We start from the raw sequence: 22,490 nt of genomic DNA, 5'->3' as shown, positions 1-22,490 counted from the left end.
ATGGATGTATTTGTTAATTCATTTGTTCATTAAACAGTATGAACTGATGAGCTCAAATGGTAAGAAACTGCTAAAAACTGTAACAAACACCAAAGTCTTCATGAAGTTTGCTGTATGACTTATCCTCATTTAACTTCTGCATGAGACTCTGTGATTACATTAAGCAAAGGAAAGACGACTTGTCCTCTATTAGTGGCCCTGCATCACAGTGTCTGTGTCCAGCTCTTCAGGGTCTACTGGACGCTACTCTGCAATCAGACAGAGCAGCTTTTGTCTGATAAATCTTAATAAGCAAACTGCCGAATTGGAGTCACAAGAATTTTCAGTCCTTGGAGAGTTTCATGCTGCAGGATTTTGTGGGGGCTGCAACTTTTCTACCTCTGCCGGACCATAAGTCAAGACAAAGCATGATCTGAGCAGCGCTGTCCTGGGAGGTATAAGAGTGTTTTAACGCAATATGGAGAGCTGGCACTGTTTGCTGCTGCTGTGCACACTAAGTTTAGTGCTGGCCTCTGGAGAGGTGACGAAAAATGATGATGACATCGACCTTGTCAGCTTTCTGAGAAGTATCTACCCTGGGCTGCTGGTGAGAGACGAGCCGTCCATCATCAACAGAGAATTAGAGATAAACTCCCTCAAGGAGCTGAGACGCCCTGAGATCCTCTCAATCACAGCGCAAACCAAGGACGAACCAGTCAATCAGGAAACAAATGGGACTCCTGGACCTGTGGTGTTAACCAAAGATGGTCAGATCAAGGGAGTTACAACAGACAAGGCCCACATATTCTATGGGGTACGCTATGCAGACCCACCTGTTGGGGCTTACCGCTGGAAGCCCCCCAGACCTGTGAGTCCTTGGCCAGGGATTTATGATGCCTCCTTCCCCAGAGCAGCATGCATGCAGGCCTGCACTGGACCCATCACTGAAGAGTGTCCTCGGACAGTAAGGAAAAATGTGTTTCCCACTCATTTGCATGCTTTTGTGATATTTCACTTTAGGATGTAAAAGTTTCACCTGCTAGATCAATTACATTAAAGATGATAGTTACACTAAGGTGTTGTACTGACAGAGTGTTGGTTATGAACAACCATCAATATTTTTGAGAGTCGTTGTGTAGCCTGGCAAAAAAGTAATTTAATGTTTGAACCAAATGAAATACATATACATAAAACTGAATGAATATTTCTTCTAATGTACCCAAAAGGTCAGTGAGGACTGTCTCTACCTCAACATCTTTGTCCCCGTGGATGTGATCTTCGGCTCCCCGCTGCGGAACCCACTTCCTGTCATGGTGTGGATCCATGGTGGGGATTTCATTGCAGGTTCTGCCTCAAAGCCACTGTATGATGGACGCTTCATCAGTAACTTCACCCAAACTGTCGTTGTAAGCCTGGAGTACCGACTGGGTGAGAAAGTTTGGCAGTATTTCACGTTTAATGGACCTATACTAGTTTAATGACCAGTGCATTAGCACAGGGAAGCGGGGACTGTATCTGTATACTCACCATTATTGTGTCTATTTATGGCCTCTTCTAAATAGTCTCATATGTGCGGAGGTAAAGGCAACAAGCAAGCATCTTGTGGAAGAAATTAATCTCTTAGCTAAAATAATGGTGTATTTATTGTAGAGTGCATGTGTGGGTGCCTGTGAGTACAAGACAGTGTGTGGCTGGAAAATGTGTTTGTGTCATTATTTTAAATGACTGAGCCTGTTGGTAGTTACACTGCTTTCCTGCAAGGCCAAAAACAGGGGCAGATACAGTATATGTGAGTGGTAATTAGGAACTCAGAGGAAATGAACGTCTTGCTGGAGTCAATTATGTCTCGCTGATCATGTGAATCGATGCATGATTTAAGGTGCCTTTGGGTTCCTCGTGTCTGGGAAAGATCCTCACACCTCAGCTGTAGGGAATTATGGGATCTTGGACCAGCAGGCGGCTCTTCTTTGGGTCCAACGGAACATTGCTGTGTTTGGAGGTGATCCCAGCAAGGCAAGTGAGCACACAAACACAAAACCATATTCACATGCATTTAAGCTAAGTATCTAAAGAGAAGTCATTCAGTGTTCTTCTGAGCACCGTATGTAGCTGTCACAAAACTTACAAGACATGCGCAAATCAGATTATTTTATTCAAACAATATGCAGATACAAAATAGAAAACTGGGAGGGCTGTGTCACATTGGTTGACAGAGCATGTAATGAAGCATGCATAGTTTTCCATACATGTTTTTGAATACAAATTTTTGATGGGATGAAGATTTTGTGCATCAGGGGAGGTTGTTTATTGTAAATAAGGTCATATTTAAGTTAGTATCAAAACTCACTAAATTCATTCACAAAACTTACATCTAATGTACAATGTTTCTAAATATAAATATACAAACACTGTGCAAAAATTCTCAAGTTCTCCAAATTAAGATAATATTAAAATAGTGTGCAACTGTGTACTTGTCAAGTTCGAACAGTCATTTTAGCAGAAGAGTTGCCTCTCATTGCTAACAATGCAAAGCTGTGAATTGTATGTTTGTGCTTATCAGGTGACAATATTTGGGGAGAGTGCAGGTGCTCAGTCAGTGAGCCTTCACCTGATGATCCAGAGCAGCAAGCCTCTGTTTAAACAGGCTGTCCTGCAGAGTCTGCCCTTCTCCATCCCTCTGAAGACCAGGTGAGAAACCATCAGCTCAGGCTGACACCAGGTAATGATGTATGCCAAGTCGAAAATACAGAATATTATGGACTCAAAGAGCCGGAAAAAGTATCTTCCTCTTTTACTGAGATGGAATGAGGGTATGTTACAGCTTACAGACGACATCAAACTGAACTGTAATTTTGTTTTCTCTGTCTCTTTCACAGGCATGACGCCCTGAAGCTGGGAAAAGACTTTGCTAAACAGACCAACTGCTCTGTGAGCAACATCGTCTGCCTGCTGTCTCTCACTCCACAGGCTGTCCTGGCTGCCCAGATGAAAACAAGTAGGGCGCTACAAACACCAGCCTACGCTCACCAAATTTAGAGCAATGCTCAGGGCTGCCCACACAGTTACATAATACGGAAGGATATAGTGTGTTTATCTCCAAAAAGATGATGAAAAACATTATTTTTCTAGAATGGCATATTGGAAAACAAAATCATGAAAACTGAGCAATAGTGGGCCTCTGAAGGGGCAATTAGAGGGATTTTACTGCCTCCTAGTACAAAATGACTGTAATATATCTGCAGGGTTGACACGAGTATTGATTAGTATCATCGACTTGGTGGTTACGTCATCAGCTGCTGTTTTCTAACTGTCTGAACTTGCATTCAGGGCCAAAAATCTGAGAAGACATTTCAGTACAGAGGATGTCAGAAAGATCATTACAGTGTTTTGCATGTCTAACTCCTTGTAGATCGTTCTATCAGACTTGTGGTGTAAATGGTAAAGCTCTTGGCTTTCTGCTGTGAAAATCAAAACTGGATCTTCCATCTAACTGATGAGTTTTTGATCTCAGGCTCCAAGATTGTGAATCCCTTCAGGTTTCTGGAGGTTTTTGAGACGTGGGGTCCATATATTGATGGGGAGTTGATAAAAGAGCAAGCTGTCACTGCCTTCCAGAAGGGCCACTGGCAGAAAGAGAAGCCAGTGCTGCTGGGTAAGACACACAAACAAAAAACATTTAGTAAGAGAAAAATGGCACCATATTTTAGAAATGTAATGGAGTACATGTTGTCACATTAAGGACAGTTTAAGGTACTTAAGTATTTACATTTGGTAACGATTATACTTCTAACCCACATCCAAATTTCCAAGGGAAATACAATACTTTTTAATTATCTGAAAGCTATAGTTTGAAGATTCAGATGTGATATACAAAACCTTTGATAATCATTGATCCCAGATGAAGAGCAAAGAGCAGGCATACACATTCACACATTACTAAAGATCAAACCATCCAACTGTCAGGGCCAAAGAGGCGCAGGGCAGAAATGAGCTTATAGGCTCCTAATCAAATGCCACACACTTCCTCTAATTACTGTATGTTGTATTCACATTAAATTTCTTAAGAATATGCACTATTAGTATGCACTATTAAAGCATATGCATCCAGTTCTCTGCCAGAAAGCAAATAACTGGATGAGAAGATCAGTAAAACTCACACACTTGTCTTAACATAAAGACTGGATACAAGGGAAACATAAAATATGTAATTTTACTTTAATTAACTAGCATTTTGAATGCTGTACTTTTACACGGTGCCGTTTCTATTTTTACTTCAGTGAAAGATCTAAACAGTTCTTCCACACTATTGTTCAAACAGCTATCTTACATGCTGTTGTCAAAATCAGAATTTATCCTTTTCCACATATACTATGCACTAATACGTCAGTGTAAAAAAAACAACACCCATCAGATGATCCAGAAAGACGACAGAGAAGAGAAATGACTCATCGTCATGTCTGGTTTGATACAAATTACCATTGACATCAGTTCGTCCTGACATTACTGTGCCTGAAGAGTAACCTCTGGCCAGTCTGAACTATCTCTCAGCTGTTAACTTCCCTCCGGACTCCTTTTAGTTCTTGTTGTAATGATGTGGAAATTCCCAAGATCATACTAAAGCTGAAGGCAATGTTCAGAGTAAAAACCTTTCTAGGAAACTAAGCAGCCTAGTGAATCAAAGTGAAAGCTGGTGTAAAATTGCCCACAGTCCTGATAGGAAGTACACATGTTAAAGAAGGAATTTTAGGCTTTAAGACAGCACAAAGGTTGTACATGAGTTACAAAAAGGCTAGAAGAAACATAGGAGTGTGCTTGTTGCTGTGGACTGAGGCTCTACCTTCTGTCCTGTAGGCACAACCTCAGAAGAGGGGGTGATCTTTGTGTATGGTGTCTTCAAGAAGCCAGTTTCCGCAGTGGAAAGCACTGTGTACATCACGGCCATATTTAAACAACATGCGCTGCGGATCCTGCACAAGTACCTGCCCCTGTACAGGGCGGCTGACCGCAGGGATATGCTAGCTCAGGTAAGCAGAGCTCCATTCACATTCTGCTGATTTATAGTCACATACAAACACCGTTTTTAATGAAAGCTTTTGTAGGGGCCAAGAACAATTAGATCTGTCAAGTTAGCCCAAAGGAGGCAGAGCCAAAGAACATTCAGTTATGATGTCTAAACAGATTTGATTGTTTATTAGCATAAAACCCAAGGTAATATGGTTTGCTGGTGGGGGACAAATTGCGCTCATCTGACTTCACAAACCATTGGCATTTACAACAATGGATGAGAAATCTCATTCATCCCATTGAACACTGGGACTCAGTCCGTGCAATGTGTGTGCATCTGTTACCACACTATAATCATTTCAGTACGCATGTTAACAGGTTAGAACAGCAGCTGTGCAACTTACGTACGACTGCATGTCACCTAATTTTTCCACATGATGCACACATTTTCAGCCCAAACGGTGAAATGATGTGTTGATAGTCATATTGACATCATACCAGCAACTTCACAAATTAGTAATGCTTGTCTGTGTGGACATCACATGCACAGATAGAGGTAAGCAGTGTATCCTAGGAGTAATATCAAAAATGTTTGTCCTGCTTCACATATTTGTCCATAATACATACGTTTCCCTGGGTGGGTGCCTGCAAACATGAAAGGCATAAAACTATTGAATAACAACTCTCTCAACTCAGCTTTTAAATATTCATTGCCAGTAATATTGTCCAAGAGCCTAGAAATGATTAGCATGCGACACACAGTGAACATGGTAAACATCACCTACTAAACATTTTAACATTGTAATTACGTGCAAACTATTGTGTTCGTTCTCTGATCATGTTTAAAATATTAATAACTGTTCTGAATAGTCACTCTCAAAGATGGGACAAAAAGCTGGCTTTTATTGCCTCCTCTTGGCTCCATTACACTCTCTCCAAGAACCTACATGTCAGTTTGGCTCTCAAAGACCCCAGTGGTATGGCACCAGACAGCACAGACTTTTATTTTGTAGTTTTTCTTCTTTCTTTCTTTCTTTTTTGTTTTAAACTGTTTTTAGCCACATTAACAGCATGGCAATGTCAGTCTGTCTTTCACTTTGGTTCAGACATTCATGGTCCCCAGGTGATGAATGCTTCTGATTTTGCTGATTAACGCCATCTGCGTTAATTCTGTGATGTGTCTCAGCAGCTGGGACATACAGTAATTTTTATTGTTCACAGACAGCTAGTGCTAATGACTCTGTGAGGTTCACATTCAATGACATTCCTCAGCCTCAGCTGAACATTGTGTTTAGCGCTAATTAGCTTACGTTAGCATACTAACATGCTGATCATAATAAACATTATATCTTTATAGCATCAGCATTTCATCACTCTTAATGGCAACATGCTGATGTTAACAGTTACCATGTGTGTAAACCAGGGGGGACACAAACTTTTTCCCCTTGAGGGCCAAAACTGGAGCTTAATGGTGGGCCACAGGCCAAAAGGAAACACCCGCTTTATTGTATTGTTAAGATGCAAAATGGCACCAGGATCCCAGGTTCCCTTGATTGATCAACTTCCTGTTCAATGTGTCACTCTGCCTTTTCATACTCTTTAAAAAATAATAATAATTATGGATCATACACTATATCGAGAAAAGTATTGGGACACGTACCCACTACACAAAAGGGTCTTTGGTGACATTGCATTCTAAGTGCATGGACATTGGTATGGAGTGGTTACACGGGGGTCTTTGGTGACATTGCATTCTAAGTGCATGGACATTGGTATGGAGTTGATTCCCCCTTTGCAGCTGTGGCAACTTCTGCTTTTCTGAGAAGACTTCCTACGGGATTCTGGAGTGTTTCTGTTGGAGGTTTTGCCTGTTCATGCAGTGGAGCGTTTGTGGGGTCGAGTGCTGGTGTTAGACTTGAGGGCCTGGCTCTCAGTGTCCATTCCAGTTTGTCCCAGGGGCATTCAATTGGGTTGAGGTCAGGGCTCTGTGTGGACCAGTCGAGTTCTTCCGCATCAAAATCAACTACTCATGTCTTTGTGGACTTTGCTTTGTGTGCTGGGGCGCAGTCATGCTGGGGTGGAGGGGGAGCCTTCCATGGGATGTTGCTGTGGGATTGGAGGCTCAGCATTGACCAAAATGGGTCGAGCCTGAAAACCCCCCTACCACACTTGCATTCAATAGTAAAGAGATATGTCCGAATAGTTTCGTCTATATAGTGAATGTATCTAAAAATCATTTTTACCTTGGAGAAAATAAAACATCATAAATGGCCAGCCATGCTGTCTACTCTTGATTTAGTATTATCACAGTGTGTTTATGCTCAAGTTTTAATCAACTGTGAAAATACAAAGACACAGTAATGAAAATGACTCTTAATGATACAGTAGACGACGAAAACCTTTTCATAGTTTGCTCTCAGGCTGTTTCATACAAAGTGCAAGAGGTGTGCCCTCAGGTAGCTACACTTGGTCTGGAGGTAACATCCTGGATATATTTAGTTTTCAGTCAGAGGTCATAGTAAGGAGTAGCCTGCCTCTCCATGTACTCATGAGCCATGGATAGGACCTAAGATTCTAGATTAAATAAACCTGTATGAGTGATGAAAGTTGTCAAGGGGTTGCATTTGTGTCATTCTGCTAACTTACATCCCCTTACAAATATCTACCGACTTTGGCACACAGTGGTTGTAAATTTTTGTTGTCTTTGTTGGGAAACAGCAGAACTTTTCTTTGTCATTTTAAAAGCCACTATGTCAACATGATCTTTGTCAGCAGGGGTAACTCCAGCAGCCTCGAGATCCTGCAAAGTGAAAAAATGTCTGTCATATTAAGATAGTATTTGTGAGAGTCTCGAGGCTAATTCTCAAAGGTCACTTAAGTGCTGGTATTTCTCTGCAACAACACACTATAATAAAAGCTTTGAGACAGTAATGTTCATAGAGAAATCTTCAAGTGAAATTAGTGAAGCGAGATTCTTTCTATCAGGCTGAAGCAAATTGTGTATAATTTATATTCTTTCATCATTAGCTACCCGCTGGCTGTCAGGAAACTGTCAGCCAGTTTCCAGCTGGCTAACATTGAGACAGTAGCGCCTAATTTGTGAGAAACTCCATCTCTCCACAATGAACACACTGCCTGCTTGTGTGGAAAGACAAAAAATTAGGCCTCATTTCCACTGTAACCTGCATTCCAAAAGCTTCAGTTTCTTCCATATTTTTATCACGCTCAGAGTCAGACACAGTCTCCCACACACGCCCAAACACACACACGCATCAATAACCACCCATTCCGTGACTTTGTGAGGCAGGCAGTCATGCATGGATCAGTGTCCCATCCAGCCGGCGCTCGGTGTGTAACGAGGACCCAGCTGTCTTCTGTTCTCTCTTCAGCTTCTCTACGTCTAACAAGGCTTATGGGGAATTGAAAACAATTGCTCTCTTTTTGCTGCTGTGAATCGTTAATTTTTTTTTTAAAAAAGAAAAACATCACATTTCCTCGAGATCAGAGCACTTAAGGAAAGACTTTTTCAGAAATATCACCATCATTAAGCAGACTTTACAGACCTTAGTGTTGCTCTTCAAACGCAACTCCTCCTATCATTTGCCTACAGAGGGAGCTACAACTCCAGCTTTTTCCAAAGTTTGACTCCGACACAAACTACAGTTTTTCATTTCTCCTCCATCATTTATATGTGTGAAGCATGTGGACCAACTGGAGTCATCGAGTTTGTCTGCTTGAGATGCAGCCAGTCTTCTCCCACTGAGAAGCATCCCTTATAGGATCTGACTGTGGAAGAACCACTGACTGGGTGATTTGACAGCCCATTTGATCTGATAAGGGGTAGACTAAACATTAGAAAAATCTCTCTGTATGATGTAAAGAAAATCAAAATCATCACAAACTACAGCCTGCAACTTCAACAAAACATTTTAATCAAAGTGAATCTCATTTGTTGCTGTCCTGTAGAATTAGACTGTTTTAGCTAAATGTACCTAATAAACTTACAGCCAAGTATAATATAAAAAAATATTATTACATATGTTTAAAGCTGGGCTTATCAGTGTTTTAGTATCACCAGCAGGTGTAATATCTACCTTATTTGTAATGTAAAAGTGTTTTTAGTAACCCACAGAGAATCACTTGACTCTGCAGTTTCTCTCAGATCTAAAGAGCGTTTCAACATTTTTCAGTCGATTGGTTTGGTTTTACAGCCCACAACTTTGCAGTTTTGGTTCAGGCTCACTATTATCCCCAACCATGCCTGCTTGCTACAGCTGGAAAAATACTGTACATTGCCCCCAGGAAAGTGTGTCACTTCTGAAATTTTCTGGCTTCCAAAGTTTGAAATTTGGCCAGGAAAACTACAGTACTTACACATTTACAGTGGATCAGTGGAGGTAGGAGACAGTGAGGTTGCCTTATCAGTCCTAACTTCTCTTCTCTTAGGACTAACACATTCACAGCATCTTGAACGCTGTTTGAAGCTCATGTCATCTGAGGTAGCTCTGTCATTCTCAAGCTCCAGTTCTGCTTTTAAATTATCTGATTCACAGAGCAACCTGTCTGTTCTTTTTCACAATAACCAGGAGACGACAGGAAAACATAACATTACGTGCTATCACCTGCATCCAGCATACTGTGAATAAAAAATAAAATCCTCTTACATACCTCAGGTCTCTAACAACTCTATAAACTTTTAAGAGAAAAACAACTGAAAACTAATGCTTTTTATAATTTTTTTTTTACATTTTGAGACCAGAACATAATTAAGTCTGAGGAATACCAGGGAGGGGAGTGCTTCAGTAAATGAAATGAATAAATTAAACAGGTCCCTAAAGAGGTACACATTTAAGGGGTGAATAATTTAGAAAGAAAATGAAGGAGAAAGAGTTCCCCAGACAAGCACAATGAGTGTCAGTGACTGGACGCTATACACGCATTTACAGCTTATCCATGTCTTATGGTGCATTTTGACTGAAATTCACTTCCCATTTGTTTCAAAGTGGGAGAGGAAGTGGAGACACTTTCCCAACGTTTCTGGTTGGGAAATGACTTCCATCTCTTTGAGCACAATTCAATCTGACTGAACCTTGACTCCAAAAATCCTGATTCTCTCTGATGTCCAACTGCTTCCAGAGGGTAGACTGACCACTCATTCAGCAAATAGTTCAGGTTCTGTAAGGATGCTGAATGTCTGCAATGAGTGACAGTGACAGTGGTTACTGACAGTAAATTCTAAATAATTAACAGCTTTAGGGACTGCATGCTAGTCATGCAAGCATGCTAACAAGCCCAAGTCAAGGGATCTAAACTGAGTTGTGAAAGACTATGGTCATTTGAGTATAGATTTATGGAGTGCATCTGAGTGAGCCATGAAGTCCTTGTTAGTACCATCGACCATATTGTATATAAAGATGAGGGACATGAAAGCTCCCCAAAAGTGGAGCAAAAGCATGTTGATTGCTTCCTAATGACTGACTGCAGTGTAGGTCATAAGCCCCTCCCCCTCCATGTTAGCAGATGGGACATGGGCCAAACTAAATCCTCAAAGTACACATCAAATAACTTCTTCCTAAAGATAGTTTCTGTCATTTTAGTTAGTTCATAGTTAAGTTGTTCATGCTGATGTATGTTCAATTTTTCTTTGGTTCAAGTTTGATTTTAATTAGTTATGTGATGCTCTAAAAATGGGTAAAACATCATGATTGACAGCTGAGTGCTACTCGCGATTGATTCAGACAACCATCCAGCAGCTCCAACCTGAAAATCTGCCTGCAGTTTGTTGCTTGGTGGCATCTAACTGATAATTGATTCAAGTCGAATTTAAAGTCACCAGATCTTTTGAGTTATGTGTGTACATGCACTCAAATCAGTATGCACAGATTGCCTTTACAGTTCTGCTCTTCTTTTACTGTTTTCATTCAGTTAGCTTCCTCATAGTGTGCTTATGTCTTACTTTGGAGTTCTTAGCAGTGAAAATACAGAGGTGGAACGGCTCGTGATAGCACAGTGGAGCCTCTGGCAGTTTTCTCTCAGTAATTTTGATGCAAAGTGTACAAGGTGGCAGCCTCAGGGAGCTACAAGGGGTCAGGAGGTGACACTCCTGGACATATTTAGTATTCAGTCACAGTTCATGGTGGAACAGGGGAGACAGCGGAGTCACAGCCATAGGCTGCCTCTCCACATACACACCCACACCTCCTGCATCTCGTCGTAAAGGGCACTTCTCCAGAGAACTGGGGGGGTCAGCACAAATGTCAAATAGTCCGCCACGGAGGAGGGTGATGTGGAGAGCTCAGCATTAAAGCTTTTTGTTGTATTTTTTTTAGCATTTATAGGTTTGTGGTCTCTCTGTACTTTCTATGAACACAAACCATAAAAAAGGCACACACTACTCATCAGTGTTATGCCTTCTATGTGTTCTATGAACTCTGTGAAGTATCTTGATCTGAAAAACACTTTGGTTGTAATAAAAGCTGAGGAGAATAACACTCAAAATAATTTGAAGTCAGCCATTGACAAGCTTATGAAGTATTTGTGAAATGTTATGAGCAATAACAGATTCAGATCCATCAAAGAAAAAGGAATAACTGCCAAACAAATTCCTACTGATGAGTTCCTGGTTGAGGTTGGCTCCATCCAAACTGGTTCATGTGTTTCACATCGACCAACATGGATTTGTTGATTTTTGTTGAGAGAGGTGGCACAGAGGGTTGCAGGCTTTGGAAAAGTTTGCATAAGGGTCAACAAGAACTGCCGACTGAGATGAGGGCTTTGCGTGCTGTGCTATGTTAGCAAGACATGTGGTTCCACTGTTGTTTGTGAGGTGCGTGTTTGTGAGTGTTTTCCACAGCAAATTTTCCTCAGAGAATCAATTCCAAATAACATCTGTGAACTGATATGATTAGATGTGGTTCTGCAGAGTCTATGATGAGAACTGTGCCCATAGCTACTGTCTGTCACTTATAAATTGTGTTTTAGATGCACCTTTTACAGAATTCAACATAAAAGTTAGTGTGCAGTACATTGAATGTGTGCATGATGGTTGTCTTACAACAAGAATGGATGAGATGCACAGCCCTAATACACTATATAGACAAAAGTATTGGGACCCCTATCCATTACGCCAACAGGGACTTTAATGACATCACATTCTAAATTCATGGACAGCTTTGTAGCAAAAACAGCTTCTTCCTCTTCTGGGAAGGCTTTCCACAAGATTTTGGAGTGTTTCTGTGGAAATTTTTGCCCACTCATGCAGTAAAGCATTTGTGAAGTCAAGCAGGTGTGGGCCATTCAAGTTCTTCCACACCAAACTCATCCGGCCATGTCTCTATGGACTTTGCTTTGTGCACTGGGGCAGTCATGCTGGAATAGAAAAGGGCCTTTCTTCAAACTGTTGCCACAAAGTTGGAAGCATAGCATTGTCCAAAATGTCTTGGTGTGCTGAAGCATTAAGGTTTACCTCTACTGGAAGTGAGGGGTTGAGCCCAAACCCTGAAAAACATCTCTATCCCACTACTTTTGTCTAGATGATGCATGTTAGGCAAATGTTGAAATTCAGGACCACAAAACATAAATAGTATTTACTGCAATATTAAAATGATATGATGAAGCTTTAGAACTCCTCACCATAAACACATCATATGCTCATAAAGGCCTACAACTAAAATGTGTTTCTATTTGCCCCAGAAATCAAGTACTTTGTGATACTGAGTACTCAGTTATGAAGCAGAAATACAGACAGCTGAGCTGCTGTTTGAGCAGATTTGAGGTCTTGACTCTACCAAAGTAAGTATTTGGTTGGAATTGGAAAGAGCGAGGAAGTATGACAAAGTAGGCAGTGGTAATATATACATACATATATATATATATATATATATATATATATGTATGTATATATATAGTGAAAGGGCAATACTAGGGGAGAACACTTGTTGAAAAGATGCAGGAATGAAAGTGCAGAAAAAAGAAGAAATGGGAATGAGGGACAAAGAGCAGAGGAAAAGGTTAACACATTACATGACTTTATTTCTACCTGTGCTTGTACCTGCTTCAGTGTGTGTGAGAGTGCAGTATGAACCATGATTATCAGTGTTCAGGTACAGTGTGTACCTGTTAGTTATGAATACAGCTTGCATCTGCCTGTTTGAAAATAGATGTGTGTGTGTGAAGATCAGAAGAAGTGAATGTCTGTGTGCGTCTGTCTGTGCAGGCTGTCTGTCTGCTCCAGTTCGCCTGTTTGTTTTCAGGTGTCACATGTGGGGCTGTGTGGGCGCAGGTTGTGTGCTGCTGAAAATGACACACTGGTTTCCAGGTAACAGGCAGAAGAAGACGGTCTAGATTCATTTTCTTTTCGCTTTCTTTTGGTAAAGGGGGAACAATAGTTTTTGCTGCTCTGCCCCAGCCTGCCTCTTTGTAGATGCCATGCTAATTACTTCCATTCATTTTCTTTTCAACAAAAACACAGCAGAAACTAGAGGATGCTGTTTAAAGCACAAACATTCAACAATGCTGAACTGTTCTTCAACTTGAAAAGCAGCTTATATATTAGTATACAGGTTTCATTGTCCAAAAAAATGTAGCTGTTAGCTATCAACTTAACTTGGTGTGGCTGAAAATCTTAGAGGTGGATCAGAACCAAAAAAATAATCCACAGATCCTGAGGCCAATGACGATCTTTTATCCATGAAATTGAATTGGTTCATTACCTTTGAGCTGTCATGATTATAACCCAATAAAAAACAAGTGGCAACATGGAGGAATATTCAACAGAGGTAATTTGGAAAGAAAAGACATTTATGACAGAATAAATGACAGGAACAAATTCCGTTTATGTAAAACCTATAACAAGTGTGACAAGGTAAAACGCTCAAATGCCACCGATGAAAAATTGTGTCATCGTGGGAGGTTTTTGTGTGGGAATGAGTATTTGATGTCAGGTGAAGGGATGTTTTTGGAACACCGAAAAGGAAAAGAACATCCTATGTAAAGCCATGATTGCTGTTGGTGTGCTATGAGTCACATTACCTATGAAAGGCACAGATTAAAGAGGTTGACAATTGGCCCAAATTAGCCTCCTTTCTGACACTGTGGGCTCTGTGAGGCTCTACTTAGTTTTTTTTTTTTTTTTTTTTTTTTGCAAATGCAAATGTCGCTACAATAATGCATTTAGCATATTAGCAGAATTGCCAAAACACTTTCCATGAAGACCACATCAATTTGTTATGGGGGCGTTCATAAGGTATTATAATGCATTCGTAATGATTTGTAACTATAGGCATAAACACATGTAATGCTTTTTGGTGCAGTATCATAATGCATCATCATAATGTTTCATTGTTGGTGGTCAGTAAAGTGTAACAGTTATGATACCTCGTGGACTATTATAGCATACAATGAGTACTTACTACAGTTCATTGTTGAGGAGTGTATAGGTGAGTATAGGTAGTCATAATGCATTATAAGCCCCATGTGTCAACCTCTAGTTTAGACCATCTACAAGACACTTGAACTCATAATTCATTATTAGTCCCATTTATGTTTCATGACCATTTACACAGTGCCTCAGATAACATTATATGTGTTTATGAATGAGGTCATTAAGCATTATTAAAATAAGCTGTCAGTGCTCCAGTAACACACTACTGAAGTGGTCTTCAAGTAATAATTTGAAAAAATATTTTTTTCTGTTTAAAAATATCTGTTGTCTGACCAGCTCTCCCTTTCTTCCCTTTGTCAAGATTGTCACCGACTACGTCTTCCTGTGTCCATCCAGGAGGTCGGCGCGTGCTGGCACAGAAGCAGGCAGCGGGATGTGGATGTATGTGTTCGACCACGTGGCGTCAGACCATCGCGTATGGTCAGGTCTAACTTTCTGCTACCAGCACGTCTGCCACGGTGCCGAGCTGCCTTTTCTCTTTGACTCTGCCTCGTTGGCCAACTTCACCCTGTCGCCGCCAGAGAAGCTGCTGTCCAATCGGATGCTGTGCTACTGGGGCGCCTTTGCTCACACTGGTGACCCTTCTTCGCGGGCCCAACAGACCACTTTCTGCCGGGAGCAGCGTCTGCCTGCTTGGCCACGTTATTCTGACAACAGCGGCTGGCTGGTCATGAACCTGACAGTGCGTTCGCATGCACAAGTGGGAACCAGGAACCATATATGTGACTTCTGGGACAAACTGGGAATCTACTAGTCAGGGGATAAGCACGGCAGGGAGGTGCTGGGTTGGTTTGCATTGAAATAATATCAATACATGCTGTTCTGTTTATTACCTGGGGGTGGAAAGTCAGAGGCAAAATTGTGCGGAGTGAAGTTGCAGTGTTCATCCTGAATTCTTTCAGCAATATTAAATATTAGCTTTTAGGAATTGCTTGCAAGCAGCAGTTGTTTTTATAAATAGTCAACTTTTGGAAAGAAAATGTCATTTTTTTTTTATTATATTTCTCTAGAAGCCTGTAGTGCTCGCTCTTTTTCATGAAGCTATGTGACACTACAGTATGAACATATGAAAACAATGAAAAAATAGGAAACTTGCAGAAAAAAATCTGTATTTTTGCCACACAGTCTGTGTGTGTGCAATACTTGCTGTTCGTGGTGAATATACAGCATTGAATCAGTAATGATTTAATAATCACTCCAGGGCCCCATTCAACCCGACCACCACTGCCAAAGTCTCAGAAACATTATAGCTACACTAATTTTGTTTTTACATTAACAATGTAAAAAATGACTACAAGTAATGATACCCCCTCAGGTACAAGGAGCATTTTGACAACTTTAAGCTAATTATTTAGGTCTGTCTCCATCAACAACAGATATTTGTTTTCAGTGAAAGAGCTTTGGAAAAACCTTTCTGACCACTAAGAAACAATGATAACGCCTGGACTGGGTAAACACATTTGAGCATTTTGAAGCTAAATGGGGGGCAGCCATGGCCTAAAGGTTGGAGAAGCGGCTTGTGATCGGAAGGTCGCCAGTTCGATTCCCCCACAGGACGGGCAGTGTGGTCGAGTGATTAATGTGAAAAATGCTCCCCCACTCCGTCAGCCAGCTGATGTGCCTCTGAGCAAGGTACTCAACCCTCAATTTGCCCCACTGCTCCTGTGTGTGTTTCACTGCATGTAATTTGCTGGGTGTTGCATGTGTGTTCAACTAAGGATGGGTCTAATGTAGAAGACAAATTCAGTGTATGCATGTAAAAATATATATACTGCCAATAAAGTGGTTCTTCTTCCTCTTTTTTCTAATTCTTCTTAAATGATATAAGCAACAACCAGGCATCTCCTCACTTGTGCTAAGTAATAACCACTAAAATATAAGGCCACAAAATGTATGTACAAGTGAATGAAAGAAAAAAATATTCAGTAGAATGTTTCTTTTATATGTCTGTCTCTGTTTTCTGTCTCTTATTTAGAAAAGTAATACTGATTCCTCAGTTGGATGATCAGTTTAATATGTTTGGCTACAATCTGTCTTCGATCAGTCTTCCCTAAAATTCTATATGAAGGTCTGAGGTTAACTGGTACAAAACACTACAGGCATCAACAGGCCTGTTCATACTGTTAGCCTCCAGCAGTATAAAGAAGGAAAAATAAAACAAATACAATGATGTAGTATAGAAATAGCATAGGCAATAACCATGAAAAAGAGGGCAAGTCTTTTGGGTGCTAATGTTCTTTTCTAATAAAAATTTAATATCTTACAATCTTTGCAACCATTGAAATTAAAGCGGTACATTCAACCTTAGAATTAAAGCAATAGCATTGAATGAGATACTCTGCTGATAGTTCTGTTTTGTAAGCAGGAGCAAAATGAATATTTGTTATCTGTTGTAGCTGACCTTTCTGTAGCACTCGAGCTAAAGAAATGTTGTCCATTTAGTGTAGCCCAAGGACAGCAAGAATGTTCGCTGGAGAATAAAAGCAGCTATGATTTCACTGCTCTTGAGTCACGTCTCATCTGAAAGTCTTTCTAATCATTAAAAGGAGACGGAGCCCTAGAGACCATCATGTTCGGTTTCAAGTCATCTTCCTCAGAGTCATTGAGCTGTTCTGTTTTCCTTGGATTTTCTGTTGATGAAGTTTCATTTTGGCAGCAGTTTTTTTTTTGTTTGTTTTTTTTTTTACGAAAATACCTCCTTTCCTGTGTCACATAAAATTTTTCTAACAACATGAACGTAAAAGCTTTCATAAGCAGAGTGTTGTTACACCATCACCAGCAGATGCTTATTTTTTTCAGTCGCACAAGCACACACATCTAGAGATGGTAAAGTGGTAATGGGTTTGTTGGTCTCTTTGGTCCAGACTGAATATGGATTGCCATTAAATTTGGTCCAAACACCGACTCTCCCCCTGACTATGGTTATCCAGTTACTCTCTGGACAGATTGCCATGAGATTCAGCACAGACATTATGCTGTGGCTCCGTACAGTCTCACAGAGCCGCATGGCTGTTTAATCTTATTCATATTTTCATTACAAAGGAACCATATTGTTTCCTATGTGGGAGATTTTTCCACCTCAATGCAAATGTTAATGTCCAGCCTGGTCGGTCATGTGGGAGCAGAATAGACGGCAATTTCAATGAAACAGTCCACAGTATTGACTTGACTCAGTGCTAGCTGTAAAGAGTTTCAGTTATCCAGATCTTTCCAGTTGATCTGGCAGCTAAACTGGCAAGCCTGCTTCACTAACCTCCAGGCGCCCACCAGCATCGCCTGTCTCTCCCCAAAGGCTGGCTGTGAATTGTCCTGTTTCTTTTGGCATCAGTTTAAAATATGCCACATACGCACATGCAGGCACACGCAAGACCACTTTATTGGCTGTTTACACACACGCATTGATTGGTAGAGTACTGACACATAGAGCGTGTCGAGGCCAACTCATTATCTCTGCAGACATTTACTTTCCTGTCATCCAGTATCAAAGCATGGCCCGCGCTGTGACTGAGCTGTCTGAGATGGCCGCGCAGCTAATCAATTGCAGCTCATCCCAGCTCTGTGCCCACGGCTGGACACAGAGGGTGTCTCTCCCCCCACCCTTCCCCCAAAATCCTGCTGCTCATTATACTGACAACTGATAAGAAGGAGATGAAGTGAGAGTGAGAGGAAAGAGAGACACAATCCTCTCTGTTGCCTGGATAATTTAGGAAAGGTTATGGAATCGATGTGCCGCCATCACATGCTGTCTCTAAATCACTGCCGCTGGTGGCTTTGCATGGGCGCATTCCAATAAAATCTGATTATAGCCACTGCGGCTGCAATTAAAAATCAGATGACAGCCCTCTGCCCAGCATGCTGCTCAGACCAGCCAGAACACAGCGGGAGGCTGAGGGGGGGCTGTTGTTGTAACAGCACACTTTTTACAAACATTTTTTTCCATCTAAGTGGGCTTCATTCAACTTAAAGCTATAGTTTTGGGAAATATGCTTATTTATTTTGTATCAAAAGAGAACCTCACAGGTCTATACAATAGATTTGTACCTACAAGTAGCAATCCAAATAGCTTAGAATAAACCAGCAACCCTGGTTCTGTCCAAAGGTAACAAAATCCACTTACTAGCAACTCTGATTAACATGTTTTATGTTGTTTGTTTAATCTGTACAAAAAACACAGCATTTTAAGAAGAAGTTATGGTTTTACAAGGAGAATAAGTGTGAGACTGTTTCTTGGCCAGAGGTAGTTGCCAGGCAACAATTGAAAGTTTCTGTTCCTACATGAGGTCCTCACAGCAACTAGTGCGAAAGCCTGATAATTTCAGCCGGGCCTACAACTGTTCTCCCAACATCCTGGGTTGTTATTTTTCCAGAAGAGGAAGTAACCAGTCAGACTTCATCTCAGTTTATTAAAAACGACTCTTTAAACATTCTGTTCCAATGGTTTTGGAGTTGACATAGTGAGGAGGACAGTCTTACCCTGGAAAGACAAAGTTAAGGTTCATGTTTTTATTGGACAGTCCAAATGACATGGCTAAATGTAGACAACTGATGCAGAGCTTTATAAAGTACTTAATTGTGAGGCAGGAAACAGGAAAGACCAGGTAAACAGTACAACACAGGCAAACAAATTCAAGAGGGCAGCGAGAAAGACTACAGTCCTGACAGACAAGGCAAAGTCCAAAAAGTCCAAGTCCAAAACTGGCAGGTTTCCAGAAAAACTGACTGACAGGTTACAGATAAACAAAGCAAACAGGATGCACATAGGAACATAATTTAACTATCTGGCGAAGAGCAAAGGAAGCAGACCTGTATACGTGTGAGTGGCTGATGATGGAATGAGTTGCAGGTGAGGACAGGATTCAAACTCTTTGAAGATGCAAGTCTGAAATTGGCATAATCCAGATCGACAGATGCCTCTTAATTGGGCACATACATCCCGTGATCGCCCTGTGTCCATTTTCTATGCTAAGCTAAGCTAATCGGCTCAAGCTTCCAAATCCAAATACATCTTGGAAACTCAGAAATCCAGAAAATTCAATGTGACAATTTTTATTTTTTTTTGCTCCTTTGTTTTTTTTACAAAGAAACTGGAATAGCACTGCAGCCAGATGAGACTTTAAAGACAAATGAGGTGCTTTCAGCTTTTATAATGAAGCACCTCTTGTTTGTTTTTGTGTGTTCTCTTCCCTGGCTTCGCTCTTGGCTACACGAATGAAAAGAAACACAAGCGCATATTTTGAGATTTGTCTCAACACGGTGAGGCTCGAGGGCAGATACCATAAGCAAAATGAGATTAAGATTGCTGTTGTTTATTTCCAAGCCTAAAAACAGAGCAGAGGTGCCTTTGGCAGAAATATTACATTATGTCTTCAGTTACAGTTCTGCTTTGAATGTGTCTAAAGTTGGATTCTCTCTCATAATGCATCTTAGTCCTGCAGGCAGATATCATTGAGGGCAAACTCCTGCTTAAAGACATGGCATTTCTAACGCTCTGAACAAAGCTTCCTGATCTTTTACTGTGAAGTATAATCTTTCATGCTGTAATGCTGCAGACTCAGCAAACATTTCTCAGAAGACAAGAAGCCAGGTAAACCAAAACAAGTGCAAACTTTTCAATGTGAGAGACAAGGATGATGTGCTTTGAACTGATCGACTGACATGGAGGAGCAGTTCAGCATTTTAGGAAATAAGCTTATTTGCTTTCTTCCAGGATCAATATTAATCTCACAGAGTGAAGAGTTGCAGACTGACTCTGTGTATACATCCTTCTGAGCAGCTACTGACATTTTTCTTGTCCATAACAATATGAGTTCAGATTAATCCTACACAATAAACACTTCCTGTTAGCTATTCAAGTCAAACAAAGCTTGATTTCTTTTTTTGAACAATAATATGAACTGAAGAAAGTAAGGGTTTTTTTTGTTTGTTTAAACACATGAATAGCGAACATCTCATTTAAAAATACGGTCTCAAATGAAACTACCTCAGCAGTCAGTGTTAATCCATGCCAGCAGAACTGGGAGGAGTGTGCTTTCTGCCTGCTAGTATGGTGGCTGTTAAAAGCTGCGACGCCAAATACGAGACCTCAATTGCCAGAGACACTGCAGAAAACATTCTGTAAACAAAACGGCTTCAGAATTAACCAATGCACCATGCATCTTGTGCAGTTCCTGCTAATCTGCTTTGTTGTAACACTACCAGGATGTTTGAGAACACAGAATTTTGCTTGAGACTTTAGCGCTGCACATTGTGGACAATAAGGAAATGGGCCAGTAGTCTAGCGGCTGTTCATAGGAAACCAAAATCACCTCATGGGTTGGAAAAAAAATGTCCTGTTGGCTTGATATGGTGAACAAATTAGGAAGATCTGTTTACCATGAAAATGTCAGCCAACACTTCTCATCATTATTGTATGTGTTAAGTAAAGTCAGGTACATCTGGATGTATCAATAATAGCAACAACAACAGACTATTACAGCATACTGTGAGTCCTTACTACAGCTGATTGTTGAGGTGTATATAGATGATGTGGTTTATGGTGTTTATAATACACTACGAATACCCCTATAGTGCATTTTGTGAGTGCCAACTTTTTGATTGCAAGTCATGGAATGGAAGTCAGAGTTCCTCTCAGCCAACTTATTGGTTCACTGCAGTGATGCTTAACATTCAGCATGATGAGAGAGAATGACTAAGCCTGTGGATTACAGTATAGATACACAATGAGAGTGAATGATTTTGTTGTTATTGAAAATCATTAACAGAATCAATGTGGTATTGTTAATCAGTGAGCCAAACTAGGGGAAGAATTACACACAGTTAGATTTCATTAGGTTAAGTACTTATTCAGCGTTTTCTCAGTTTGTTCTCACTCCACAGTGAAAACCAGATTCTCTACATATCCACATGATCAAAGTCATGTCCCTCCATATGGTCTGAAAAACACGGGCACCTGCACAGTAGGCCCTTTAGGCATATAAACCCATTTAAGTGGCAATTAAAAATGAAAAAGTTACTTAATCAGGTGTTTTATTACTCAATGATACAGAGACCATGTGCATATAAATTGCTGCTTTCAGAAGATCTGGGTTTCTGCTGACTCGCACAACTCTGTCTTATTCTCTGGAGATTTACCATGTAATGGGAAAGCAGCAGCCAGGGCTTTTTCCCCCTTTTCCCAGCCTCAATTGAATTGGTCCCATGAGCTATCAGCGTAAATTCAGAAGGTAGACTACAGTGCAATTTGCTCATAAATCACAAAAAGTGCTGTATTCTGAGCGGAGGCTTATGTAGGAAAGAATGTGTAGGTGGGGGGGAAGAGATAGCAGAGAATTCAGGCTCCAGTTTGTTACAGTTGTTACACTGTACAATAATACTTGAGAGGGCTTTTTATTTTTATTTTTTTTCACTGAGCCAAACACCTAGAGCACTGATGATAGGACTAGAAAGTTCCCTTGTGTATTACAGGTTTACATCAGCTTTGACCCAGTGTCAACAGATTGCGTTTGCGTTTGAGATGTGTTTGAACAGGAAGAAATTAAAAAGAAAGATTAGAAAATGTCAAGCTCTAGATTGTGATCAATAGGCCTTGAGTCCTGCTTATGGTATCTGACTCAGCCTTGTATCTAATTGTAGCACTAACCCCCATGGTATCATGGCCATATTCAGACAGAATGAGGCTTTGCAGCAATGAACGCAGGGTTGTATGGCAGTGTGGGAGATTACAACTGAGTTTTGGTCTATGATCTCTTCTTGGATTGTGACACCTGAGCCAATTTAACTCACCAAAGAAGACTGTGACATACTGTTGAAAGCTCTGAAAAAGCTAATATACAAACTTCGAGTTAGGACTATTTAAGCTCACAAGCGAAATTTGAGGGAAATTGATTCTTAATATTTAATATAATAAATACTTATAAATTAATTAAACTTAATATAAGTTATTGGCTTTCCATATTCCATATAGGAGTTGTTCTTGGAGTCAGCAATTAATGGCTGATATACAAAAAGTCATGTCTTCAGTGATGAGAATAACCAACTAAAACATACAAATTGAGCTTGTGACACA

At 40.5% G+C, this 22,490-nt stretch overlaps 1 protein-coding gene across 1 annotated transcript; it reads left to right on the top strand.

The window, feature by feature from the left end:
- Positions 1 to 399: 399 nt before the first annotated feature.
- LOC124054034 (cAMP-regulated D2 protein) lies at positions 400 to 16,172 on the top strand. Its single transcript, XM_046379683.1, has 8 exons — positions 400 to 943; positions 1,206 to 1,407; positions 1,859 to 1,992; positions 2,540 to 2,667; positions 2,856 to 2,974; positions 3,491 to 3,631; positions 4,831 to 5,003; positions 14,727 to 16,172. The coding sequence occupies exons 1-8, from the start codon at positions 458 to 460 to the stop codon at positions 15,177 to 15,179; spliced, it is 1,836 nt and encodes a 611-aa protein (XP_046235639.1). The 5' UTR covers positions 400 to 457; the 3' UTR covers positions 15,180 to 16,172.
- Positions 16,173 to 22,490: the final 6,318 nt, after the last annotated feature.

The sequence above is a fragment of the Scatophagus argus genome, chromosome 22 (assembly GCF_020382885.2).
Source record: "Scatophagus argus isolate fScaArg1 chromosome 22, fScaArg1.pri, whole genome shotgun sequence".
Classification (NCBI taxonomy): Eukaryota; Metazoa; Chordata; class Actinopteri; family Scatophagidae; genus Scatophagus; species Scatophagus argus.
The sequence above is the reverse complement of the archived record's forward strand: the minus strand, read 5'-3'. Positions and strand labels throughout refer to the sequence as shown.